This window comes from Olea europaea, chromosome 18 (assembly GCF_002742605.1).
Source record: "Olea europaea var. sylvestris chromosome 18, O_europaea_v1, whole genome shotgun sequence".
Classification (NCBI taxonomy): Eukaryota; Viridiplantae; Streptophyta; class Magnoliopsida; order Lamiales; family Oleaceae; genus Olea; species Olea europaea.
In genome coordinates, this window is record NC_036254.1 from 24,664,327 (window position 1) to 24,677,352 (window position 13,026).

Here is a 13,026-nt window from a genome sequence, read left to right on the forward strand (position 1 = left end):
AAGAATATTTTTTTCCTCTAGTTATACAATGTGTATACATATCTTTAACGAGATCATCACGTGTCAAAGATTATCACGGAATACTTAACGTATTTCTTATTACGTGTTTTAAATTTAAAATACCAAAACAAAAAAAGAAAGAAAGAAACAAAATTCATTAGAAATGTGAAGTCTCAAAAAATATGTTCCAACATGCAATACAATACAAACAGTGGAATACAGACATGATTACTTTCATCATTAGTGCTCCATGATGACGCATTTATAAAGTTAAATGTAAAGTTGACTTAGCACCGGCTTGAATAATTTTTTGAAATTATTTTGTACGATTAAAAATGTATTTTTAAAAAGAAGTAATGCTATTTATAATCGTTCACTACGATAGTCGTTTTACGTGACATCTTATATAACAATTTGTGATTTGATATATTAATATGAAATTTTTTTTATCACGTGCATCAAATCACTAATTGTTACGACACTTGTCATATAAGGTGATTGCGTTAATGAGTGATCGTAAATAACATTATTCTTTAAAAAATGATCTAAGCTTGTAAAAGTTCTTTCACAAAATATAAAAATAAAAAAAAGTTTTGTTAAACGAGTTCTTACGATTGTACATCAGAATAATGATTTACCATTACCACTCATGAAGTCAACAATTGGATCACTATCCCTTCGCATACAAATTTATAGGTGGGGATGGCAGTGGGTCGAGCCGAGTCGGCTCGGCTCGTTGCTCGTGGGCGAGCTCGTGTACTCACGAGCCACGAGCTTTTGGGCCAGGGCGAGCCCACGAGCGGCTTACGAGCTCGTGAATTTTTTTTTTTTTTTTTTTTGCAAATTTTATTGATAAAATTTTATTTTTTTCCACATTTTTGGACAAATCGGCTCGTGGGCTCAGCCCACGAACCGTCAACGAGCTCGACGAGCCGAGTGGGCTCGACTCGTTGGACGGGACCCCCGCTCGACTCGAGTTCGGGCTCGTAAGAGCAACCCATGAACCGAGTTTTGATGAGCAGAGTCGGCTCGATCCAATTGACATTTCTATTTGTAGGCTTTTTCTCTGAAAGTTAATTTCTTATTTTTATTTTTTGGTAGGGATAAATTCATTTTTGGGTTCCTTAAGATATGGACACATATGGATAAACTTGATCGTGACAGTGTGACACCCGCTCTTACCGGCCCGTCGGACCCAAGCAACCAGCTCCTTTCACTGACCCGACTTCCCAACTGTCAGATCCAGACCCGCTGTCCTCCCACCCAACAACTTCTCCACTCACTCTCTTACACACACTTTTGCTTCCAGACACTATATACACGCAGACGAAGCAGCATAGTTTCATCACTTCCACATTTGATCCGTATTTCCTTGAAGCCTCGCATCTTATCTGCTTTCTTGCTTTCCGCTAGTTAAGTCGGTAGGTGACACCCGCTCTTACCGGCCCGTCGGACCCAAGCAACCAGCTCCTTTCACTGACCCGACTTCCCAACTGTCAGATCCAGACCCGCTGTCCTCCCACCCAACAACTTCTCCACTCACTCTCTTACACACACTTTTGCTTCCAGACACTATATACACGCAGACGAAGCAGCATAGTTTCATCACTTCCACATTTGATCCGTATTTCCTTGAAGCCTCGCATCTTATCTGCTTTCTTGCTTTCCGCTAGTTAAGTCGGTAGGTGAATCATGAATGCGATCATCATTTATGTCATAATGTCTTGAAGTTAATTGTGTTATGATTTTAGTTATTAATTATAGGCATAGCTGTTCATTGTGTTTTTGGGGATTAACTATTGTTTATGCTGCTGCTTATTTGCTTGCTACTGCTTATTTCATTTTAAGATGAAAATGCTTCAATGCTGCAAAAGAAGTTTTTGTAATGTGAACAATCCATTTCTAGGTTTAATTAATATTGGGAAATATATTGGGAAATATTTTTCACAGCAACAAGACACTTTTTCCCAATAATTTAGGATTGCCTGTATAGATCATTTTCTGCTTCATTGAATTTAATATTTTACCATTATGTTACCATTTATTAATTTTTCTTTACCACTTTGTCTTCTAACCTGTTATGCAAATCAATCTCGTCTTCAACATTTATGAAAATAAAAATATTTTGACACAAAGTTGGTAATATATAAGTTCGTCTATGTCAATATTGTTGAGACATATGAGGTTTCTACGTTCAAAGTTCAAAAATGACGAAAAAATTTTAAGTGATTATTGTGCAGAGATGGAAAATTTAGAAAAAGCTTTACCACAATACTGAAGACTTCAACACTTATTCCTGAAATAATTTTCTTCAGAGCTTACATGTGAGATTTTGTCACACTTTTCTGTGAGTGCAATACATTTACTAGTAGTGTATTTGGATACATGTCTGTATGCATATCATTTTTCTTGAAAGATTCATCTAAACGAAATGTTATTACCTTCAATCAGTCATCTTCCTCATCACGTCCTTTTTTAAGCTGATTTACAAACAATGTGAGACAAAATATTTTCATCGCTATATTAAAACATGCCAGGGTTTTGACTTCTCTTTCACGACCTTTCCTACTCTAGTAGATGCATATGTAATAGACCAGTGACTAATTTTTTTAGCATGAACTTCTAGTGTGACCTAATTGCTAAGGTCTGTACAATTTTTGACAGAAAGTCCTCACTTTGTACACCTTTTTGAGCAAAGATAATCTAAAAAACCATCATGGATCAGAACTCATGGATTTGGAGGAAAAAATCCACAGAGAAGACCTTGGTATCTGACAAACAAAAAAGCAGAAACGACGACGAGGTAACTGAAGTATGGTTTATTAACTTGTTGATCCGATGCCTTTATTGATTTCACTTGATGTACAGTTGTTTTTATTATACATGCTTCTACACGAAATTAGGTTCAGCGAATTTGCATTTCTTTCGTGCTGGTTTTGTGTTGGTCAAGTTCACATGCTGTCCACTATTTGGGTGCTCCGTGAAATTGAACTTAGACTTGTACCTAGAAAATAAATGTTAAACATGTGAGTGACATGAATAAAAATATGAAGGCATTGCCAAACGTTTCTCTTTTTTCATGTTGAGGACATTGGATCAAAAAATTTCATAGAACTATTGCTTGTGATTAATGACAAAATTTAAGGCAACTTAGCTTAGGAAATACTGGTAATGTAAGTTGTGCCTGCTACCTGCCTGCTACCTCTCTATCTTACAGCTTAGATATGTCGGGATATTAAACAATTACTCAATTACAAATTGTGAGTGAGGCACAGCCAAATTCCTGGAAATTTTACTGTCAAAATCATTTGTTCGTGCATGGAAGTTTTAATTGTTTAATGGTTGGTTGCAAAAGACTATTAGGAATGTTGTCACTGAAAAAACACAACAATCCATTTAGGATGAAGTTCTCTAATAGAAGCTTCCTCTCGTGTCGCATTTTTCAGTCAACAGAGCACAAGAACAATGGCTGAGCTACTCAAAAGTCTCGACCATAAAGATCTCTATCACGCTTCCCTGTTCTTCTTTGATACTAAGCCCAAAGAATTGAGAAGCCTTGTGTTGACCCCTAAAAATGAGCCAACAGAAACCCGGGCCTTACTTGCACTCACACGTTGCCACATGTAGAAAAGATCATTCTTTTGGACGCTAGCTAATAAGATGTTCAAGCACCGGGGTTATTCGAACACGACAACAATATTATGGAAGGTCATATTTGCATACATATAAGAACAAACTGAAGGTATAAACTCAGGATTTAGAAAGATAGTTGTGTGTTTTCTGATATTTAGAATTGCATTACCCTTTAAATGGTACAAGGGAGGGTATATATAGTGTTACAATTAAGACCATGACCGTTGGATGAAGCGCATGTGGCTTCATTCAACCCACTGGAACATTTCATCGCAGACGTTCCATCATTCACTTGCCCTAGGCTACACTTGAGTATCTAGGAAAGGGGGAGCCGTCCTACAGTCTGTCAGCATTCTTTTCTAGTAAGCTGATAGGATTTGACTTGTTTGGGCTGCAGGCTGTCACATTAGTCACTTTCACCATATCTTCTCACAATGGATCTTTTTGGGAACAGTCATTTGTCTAAAGCCTTGGGTGGCTTCGGTGAAGGTGCTTCGGATGATGTGTACTTCGGATGGGGAACTTAGTTCGTTATATGTGGGCTTCATCATAGTGCTTCTTTTCGTGGATGAACTTTTGAAACGCTGGGGGCTTCAGCTATTTTTAATCAGGATGATGTGGATTGCTCATGACTTGTCAGATTCCACGTAGTATGTGGGCAATAAATTGAGCCTCATTGGCGAGGCGTAACAACTTGCTTTCTGGTCTCATTACCCCTAAGTTTCCTATATAAACGATTCTTCCTGAATCAACCCCATCAATTTTGATAAAATATGCAGCATTTCGAGGATAATCTTTTAATAAAAAGCTTCATAGTCACCTTTCCTAGAAAGCAAGATCTACCAGTTGACTTTTCCACCGTGACCATGCAAATATCTACATTATAACATTTTGTTGAGAATGTTAAATTTCTTTTGGTTTTTTTTTTTTTACCAGATACAAGTTCCAGATGTAGTAATACAGCCTAACATAACTGAATACAAAATCCTAATGTGTTAGTAAAATTAGGAAAATAGCACCCACTTTTGTATGAACCCTGACAAAATAGAAATGAATTAGATTTCTTTATATGATATTTCGTCCAACATATTGTCTCTGTGGATACAGACACTGCTAATTAAATGTTTCTTCTGGTACAGACTCTTCTGACTGAGAAAGCAGACCTAGAAAAAGAGATTCGAATATTAAATGACAAGCTTTCTTCTGCCCTTGCTGAGTGTAATGCCAAGGATGAATTTACGAAGAAACAGACGAAAATTGGACAGGAAGCTATTGCAGGTGATATACTGTTCAACAATATTGTAACTAACTTATTTTCTCCTTTGTGTTTTGAACTGTACACATTCATTACACAGAAGTATTTCTCAAAATTTTCCTGTAGTCTTGTTCAAAATTTGATCTCTCTCTGATATATTTATGTTAATAGGCTGGGACAAGGCAGAGACAGAAGCAATATTTATGAAACAAGAACTCGAAAAAGTTTTGCAGCAGAAGGCAGCCGCTGAAGAGAGATTGAGTCACTTGGATGCTGCACTGAAGGAGTGTATGCAGCAACTGCGTTTTGTTCGAGAAGAGCAGGAGAGTAGAATTCATGAAGCTGTGGTTAAGGCATCAGAAGAATTTGAGAAAACAAGGATTGTGTTAGATGAAAAGTTAGCTGAGGCAGGTGTGAGGCTCGCCAAATTAGACAGTGAAAATACTCAACTCATGAGGGCTCTCTTGGGAAAGGACAAGGTGATAGAAGATCTGAATAAGCACAGATCTCAGGTAGAGACCGATTTTAATGCCCTTATGTCAAGAGTAGAATCTACAGAAAAAGAAAAAGCTTCCCTGAAATATGAGGTTCGGGTTCTTGAAAAGGAGCTCGATATTCGGAATGAGGAAAGAGAATTTAATCATCGAACAGCTGATGTTGCACATAAGCAACACCTGGAAAGTGCGAAGAAAATTGCCAAATTGGAATCAGAATGTCAGAGGCTACGTCTCCTTGTCCGACAGCGGTTGCCTGGCCCTGCTGCTGTGGCAAAAATGAAAAATGAAGTTGATATGCTTGGAAGGAATCGGCTTGAAACTCGGAGAAGAAAGTCAAATCCTTCTCTGGCTGGTTCAATGGACTTCTCTGTAGATACCTCCCCTGAGACATTAAGCAGAAGGACCATGTCCCCGACTGAGCGGTTGCATGCAATTGAAGAAGAAAACAGAATTCTTAAAGAAGCCCTTAAGAAGAAATCAAATGAACTTCAATTTTCTAAAACCGCATATGCGCGTATGGCTTCCAGATTATCACAGTTTGGAGAACAACTTGAAGAATCATCAAAGGGTCAAACAACTGCAGAACTGGGGAAGCATATGCATTTTGCTCAGGAACTTACTCTGGCATCAATGTCTGATTTGGACAGTGATGAAAAAACCAGCTGTGCTGAGTCTTGGGCTTCTGCTTTGATGTCAGAAATGGAGCATTTCAAAAATGAGAAGAAAATGGGAACACCATCTCGCATTGCTGTAGGAACTTCAGACACAAATCTCATGGATGACTTTGCCGAGATGGAAAAACTAACAGTAGTTTCTGTGGATTATCCAGCTGGAGGTTCCCATCATTCCTCGGAGGAAAGTAACGTAATTAGTGGTCCCTCGGGGAGTCCATCTGATGGGAATTCTTCTACTGGACCTGGTAGGAAGATGGTTCCAGTTTATGATGGTAAGTTGGATCTTTTGGTCTCTAGCAGGAAAATGCAGTCTGATAATGTAGCAGGCCATAAAGTTCCTGGCTGGCTTGGTGATGTGCTGAAACAGATTTTGTTGCAAAGTCATGAAACACAGAGAAATCCTGATGAAGTATTGCAGGATGTTAAAATTGCTTTGGCACACATCAATGATTTAGACCTTACAACTCTTAATAACAAAGAAAGTACCGATCCTGAAGCATTGTGTTCCCCTGAAGTTGGTGGATGCATTTTTCAAAAATTACCAAGTCAGTCTTCAAGCATTGAAGTGCCTGATAGAGGATCTGGAAATAATGTATCAAACACAAAGAAGGATGCCCAGAAATTCCACTCTGGTGTGAGAGTATCGTTATGTAATATTATCAAACTCGTTGAAGGAATAAATATATCGACGTTGGCTAATTCAAAAGCCGGATCTTTTTGGGGAAAGGATGATAAGCTTTTACCATATAAAGATTTAGAAACCCCATCAGGCTACATGGTCCGCGTTTTTCAATGGAAAACATCTGAACTCTCTGCCATTTTACAGCAATTTGTTCAGACTTGCAATGATTTGTTGAATGGAAAAACGGAACTTGAACAGTTTGCCGAACAAGTAGCTACCAACTTAGAATGGATCATGAACCACTGTTTTTCCCTTCAAGACGTTTCAAGCATGAAGGATGCAATCAGATATCATTTTGATTGTTATGAATCACGAAGTGAGAGTGAAGTAGATAATGGATTGATCAATTATTGTGCAGAATCAAATAAAATGTTTCTCCGAAGAGAAGAGATGCCATACCCTTCCACAGTTTCTCCTCTGAGTGGTTGTAAGAGTTCATGTCAAGTAGAGGGACTTCATCTTAATCTGAAAGAAGAATGTAGAAGATTGACTGTTGAATTGGCGAACAGAGAATCTTCAATTGCGGATTTGGAAAGAAGGCTTCAATTAGAAAATGTAAAGAGTGAATCCTTCTTGATTCAACTTCGAGAAACTAGAGACATGATTGAGAGTTTGCAATCAGAGATGGAAACTATGAAGGAATCAAAGGCCAAAACTGAAGATCAAGTTGAAAAACACAAGATGATGAAAGAAGACCTGGAGTCCCAGCTAGAGGAAGCCAATCTTGAATTGAACAAAGCTTGCCAAAAGATTTCATTTCTAGAAAATGAGCTAGAAAAGAAAAATAATTCTTCTAAAAGACTTGAAGCGACGTGCCATGAATTGCAGATCCAACTAAAAAGGTACAGTTCACCCTTTTTTTTATTTGCAAATACATGCATTTTGCAACATCTGTTTTCTGAAATATATAATGTCAGCATGACAAGGAAGGAAGATCCAGAAGATGGAAAGCAAAGGGAAAAACAACTCCAGAATGTAAGTTTATATCAATTATTCAATTTATGTTTGGGGTGTTTATATTATGGAAAGGTGGCCTTTTTATCATGATAAACTGTTCATGCTATTGCATGTTTTTAAATATTTTTTTTTTCCTAGAAACTCAACTCTGGAAGAATTCTGTTACTTTAATCAGTAGAAAAAATCTTCCCATAATCCATGTAGTGGAATCATATGAAAATGAAAACAAGAGTAGGAAAATTGCTTGAAAGGCTACAGATTTATGGATAGAAAAAAAGGGGCATCATATGCATACTCTTCTCTAATATTCTTTCCAATGCTTCAGATCAGAATGAGAATTTCTAGACAATTTTCAGATGTTCACCTTAGAAATTAAGCAGACATGAAAGATATAAATAAGAAAAGAACTATCCATGGGAAATATTCTTACAATTGACCTCTTTGTTGATAGTGATTTATAACGTTAAGTTAAAAACAAATCATGTCTCGAATGATTGTGGTTTTGCATTTACACAATTTCATTTATGCTGATAATTGACCTTGTAGAATCGGGAGATTATGGCAGCTTCCAAGAAATTGGCAGAATGCGAGGAAACTATCCTAAACTTGGGTAAGCAACTGGAGGCACTAGCTTCCATTAAGGATGCCGCCCCTTCAGATAAGGTCAATTCTACTCCAGCGGATACCAGCATGCCAACTCCTAAGAGGAGAATTAACCAGCGAGAGTCCCTACTAGATAAAATGCTGGCCGAGGATAATGCTCAAACTGGCAATGATAAGTTTCCCGAAATGAAAGAAGCTGTTCGGGATGGAACCAATTGTTCTGTTGTTGGTACCGATGAAACAACAGATTCTCTGGTGCAGCTTACTAATTCCCATGGAATTAATAATGAAAAAGATAAAAGTTCTGTTGGCACCTTGGCCATGGTCCCTTTGAATAAAAAACAAAGTGTAAGTTTGTTTAAGAAGCTATTCTGGAGAAAAAGGAAAGGTAACAGCAAGAAAATACCCTTCTCATAAGCTGCAGGAGTCGACTGACAGAATTTAGCCACGGTGATATAATCTGTTGTGATGCATGTAGTTTGATTTGTTGCTTGGGGTGGGAAGTTATATTTTTCATCTGTTAGAGAGAGAGAGAGAGAGGCTTGCATATTTTATTATACATCTTGTTGTATATACAATTACAAGAAAGACAACATACAATCAATTAAGATAGACATGAAAATGAGAAATGAATAAATATATGAGATTGTGCATTTTTCATTTGAAGTTGCTGGTGGAAACAGCACGCAAGTCAATCTTTTTGTTGAACAGGCAAGTATTCTGTTTTTGCCTAGTTACAAGATGAATTGTCAATGAGATCAACCGAGATTATTTACCATACTTAATTCTGTAATCATATTTGTAAAATTGTCTTACCATATTTGTATGATTCTCTTTACGTGTTTTGTATAGCTTTATTCCTATATAATGAAAGCAATCTTGAACGGGAACATGATTTAACCAAAACTTTTACATGGTATCAGAGCTTACCTCTAGAATTCATCACTGAATCTTTGATTTTCAGTTTTCTTCTGCCTATGGTGTAATCGAAGTTCGATCGAGCCTTTTTGTGTGTGCAATCGGTGTGGTACAGCGTCTTTGACATCGTCATTACTGTGTGAACAATTCTTGGTGGCCGAAGTTTTGTCTCAAAACATTTGGTGTCTGTGGGTGTTTGATGCGATTTTCGGTGTCTTTATGGGTGTTCGACGTGGTTTCTGGTGTTCAACGTTCCTCTGTCCATGATCGACGTGATTTCAGCATCACTGGGCTTCTGTTACAATTGTGGCCTGGTTTAATTTGTACTGGCCTTGGTTATTTGGTGTGGGTTGTGGGTTTTGATCATTAAATTGGGTCAATCATTGTGTGGTCTTTGATTATTTAGTGTGGGTTATCCACTTGTGTGGTTTGATTATTCAATTGGGCCAATAATTTGTGAATTTAATTATTTCTTAGGTTACCAACTTGTGGGCTAGTATTTGGTGTGAGTTGATTTTACTTTGGCACATTTGGTTGATCTTCTTGATACAACATCATGTTAGTTGAAGCATTTTGTGTTAAATTTATGGGGAAGATTATTCGATATGGAAATTTCAATTCAAGATGTTTTTAAAAGGAAAGGAGCTTTGGGGTTATATTGATGGGTTTTCTAAAGCACCTGAAGATGCCAAGGATTTCGGTACTTGGGAAACAAATGATATTCGTATTATTTCCTGAATGTTGTGGTCTATGGAGGCACACCTAGTGAATAATTTTTGTTGTTTCACTACTGTTAAGGAAATGTGGGAGTATTTAAAGCGCATTTATTATCAAGACAATATTGCTGGAAGATTTCAGCTGGAGTTAGAGATTGCCAACTATAGTTAGGGTAGTCTCACTCTTGAGCAATATTATTCTGGCTTTTTGAACTTGTAGAGTGAGTACTTCGGCATAATTCATGCCAAGGTCACCGTGACAACGTTATTAGCACTACAAGATGTTAAAGAAGTTGGCAAGTGAGATCAATTCCTAATGAAATTGCAACCCGAATTTGAAGTGGTTCAAGCGAGTTTATTAAATCTTAATCTAGTTCCTTCATTGGATATGTGTCTAGGTAAACTGTTATGTGAAGATCAACACGATTGGCTACTCAAGCTAATATTGGAACTAATTTCTCCTCAGCTAATGCGATCAACATTGCATATGTTGCCCAAGGACGGGGAAAGAGTAAACTTCAGTGTTTCAGCTACAAATGATGCGGTTATATTGCTTGTTATTGTACTCAAATAGTCTCCAATTTTTGTAAGCAACCAAGACATATCATCAAAGAATGTACCACACGACCTCCGTATCGAAGGCTAAAGCATTCCAGGCCGATATTCAAGATACTACCCCTGCACCTCCGCAAGCTAGCACAAACTAACTGGTACTTACCCTAGAAATGGTCCGGGAAATGATTGTTTCTGCCTTCTCTGCCTTGGGATTACAAGGCAAAGGTACAGTTGTTTTTCCTCCTTGGTTTGTTGATTCAGGGGCATCAAATCATATGATAGGTAATTCTGATTCGTTGCATAATATTTGGTGTTATACTGGCTCACAACATATTCAAATCGCTAATGACAGTACCCTTCCTATCACTGCTGTGGGTGATCTTGGATCTCCTTTTAATAATATCTTTGTATCTCTGAGCCTATCTACGAACTTGATTTCGGTTGATCAATTAGATGATAATAATTGTACTCTATGTTTCTCTCGTGCGGTTGTCTTGTGGAGGATCAGTGATCGCGAAAGGGCCTAAGGTTGGAAAATTATTCTCATTACAATTTACTATTCCTAATGCTATGTCTTTGGCTTGTATTAGTGTTGGATTCAAACATGAGATTTGGCATAAAAGATTAGGGCATCCAAACACTTAAATCTCTTTTAATGAAATATGGTTTTCTTGGTAATAAAGATCATTTATAGTTCTCAAATTTGAATTTTGATTTTGATACTTGTAAACTTAGTAAACGTAAGACTCTTCCCTTTCCCACTGATGGCAACCGTGCTAATAAATGTTTTCAAATTATTCATAGTGACGTTTGAGTCATAACACTAGTCACTTCACATGCTCTATATAAATATTTTGTAACATTTATTGATGATTTTATTCATTACACTTGGATATCTTTCTTTCGTTCTAAAAGTGAGGTCAATACCACTTTTAGGACTTTTGTAGCTTACACTGAGATACAGTTTTATGTCAGCATTCAGAGTCTACGGTCCGACAATGGAGGAGAGTATATGTCTCATGATCGTCAAACTTTCTTGCAACAAAAGGGTATTATATCTCAACGTTCTTGCCAATATACTCCACAACAGAATGGGGTAGCCGAAAGAAAGAATTGCCACCTGTTGGATTTTGTTCGAGTTTTGCTTGTGGAATCTTTAGTTTCGCCTAGATTTTGGGTCGAAGCTCTATCCACAGCTGTACACCTAATTAATCGGCTTCCCACTCAACATTTAAATTTTAACTAGCCTCATTTTTGTCTGTACGGTACACATCCTAGTTATGATATTTTTCATCTTTTGGGTGTGTTTGTTTTGTTCGTCTGCCTTGTCATAAACTTGTTGCTCAATCTGTATGATGTGCTTGTATGGGTTATAGTATTGCTCAGAAGAATTTTTTCTGTTATGATGGAGTTGCTAATCGTTTTCGTATCTCTCGCAATGTGGTTATTTTTTAGAATCAGTATTACTTCCAGCAACATGTAATGTCCTCTTCTGTTTTGGCTCCACTCAATAAATTTGAGGATGACAACCTTATCTCATATTATTGTTCATACTTCTTATTCTTAGGTAGTTACCTAATTTTGTTGGGAGAAAGCAATGTAAGAGGAACTCCTAGCTCTTTAGGAGAATCACACATGAGATATTGTTCCTTACCCTTCTGGGGTCAAACTTATTTGGTGTAAGTGGGTCTACTCTGTTAAGCTACACTATGATGGTTCTCTAAATCGATATTAAGCTCGACTGGTGGCTCTTGGTAATCACCAAGAATATAGAGTGGATTATGAGAAGACTTTTGCTCCTGTTGTCAAAATGACAACTGTTCGTACCGTTCTTTCTATAGCTGCCTCCAAGGATTGGTCTTTGCGACAAATGGATGTCAAAAATATTTTCTTACATGGTGATCTTCGGGAAGAAATTTATATATCACCTCCAGTAGGTCTCTTCTCCAAACCCTCACTCGATGTTTGTAAACTAAAGCGCTCACTTTATAGGTTGAAACAGGCTCCTCGAGCTTGGTTTGACAAGTTTCGTTCCACTCTCTTGGGGTTCTCTTTTACTCAAATATAATATAACTCATCGCTCTTTATCTCAGTCAACTAGGCAGGTACTGTGCTTCTTATTATCTATATGGATGATATAGTTATTATCGGGACTGACTCAAGATTGATATCTCACTTTCAAAATCGACTTAAGGAATCGTTTTATATGAAGGATTTGGGACCTTACAATATTTCCTAGGTCTTGAGGTGCTTTCAACTTCATTCGGGACTTACCTGCATTAGCATAAGTATACAGAGGAGTTGATTACATTAGCTGAATTTCGAAATGGTCAATCTATTGACATTCCTTTAGAGGTAAACGTGAAGTATCGCAAGGAAGAGGGTTATCTTATTTCTGATCCATCTTTATATTGTCAGTTAGTGGGCTGTTTGAATTATCTTACTATTACACGACCCGATAATTCTTTTGCTGTCCAGCAAGTATGTCAATTCATGCATGCCCCACAACATCTTCACTTAGCCACGGTTCGTCGTA

General features: G+C 37.4%; 1 protein-coding gene across 5 annotated transcripts; it reads left to right on the top strand.

The window, feature by feature from the left end:
* The first annotated feature begins 1,129 nt into the window (after positions 1–1,129).
* LOC111367883 (filament-like plant protein 7) lies at positions 1,130–9,209 on the top strand. 5 transcript variants are annotated; one of them, XM_022988975.1, is made up of 8 exons: positions 1,145–1,163; positions 1,426–1,681; positions 2,665–2,812; positions 4,773–4,911; positions 5,060–7,583; positions 7,659–7,716; positions 8,245–8,702; positions 8,740–9,209. In XM_022988975.1, the coding sequence occupies exons 3-8, from the start codon at positions 2,717–2,719 to the stop codon at positions 8,744–8,746; spliced, it is 3,282 nt and encodes a 1,093-aa protein (XP_022844743.1). In that variant the 5' UTR covers positions 1,145–1,163; positions 1,426–1,681; positions 2,665–2,716; the 3' UTR covers positions 8,747–9,209. The 5 variants fall into 5 exon arrangements, with proteins under 5 accessions (XP_022844738.1, XP_022844743.1, XP_022844737.1 ...); XM_022988969.1 differs by having other exon boundaries at positions 8,245–9,209; XM_022988974.1 differs by having other exon boundaries at positions 2,665–2,803; positions 8,245–9,209.
* The last annotated feature ends 3,817 nt before the right edge of the window (positions 9,210–13,026 follow it).

What these genes read in the sequence shown, in the direction of transcription:
- LOC111367883 (XM_022988970.1), top strand. Translation starts at nt 2,717, where the DNA reads ATGGATCAGAACTCATGGATTTGGAGGAAAAAATCCACAGAGAAGACC. An exon ending in ACGACGACGAGGTAACTGAA is followed by an intron (nt 2,813 to 4,772) that starts GTATGGTTTATT and finishes CTTCTGGTACAG; the next exon opens with ACTCTTCTGACTGAGAAAGC. An exon ending in GGGAAAAACAACTCCAGAAT is followed by an intron (nt 7,717 to 8,244) that starts GTAAGTTTATAT and finishes TTGACCTTGTAG; the next exon opens with AATCGGGAGATTATGGCAGC.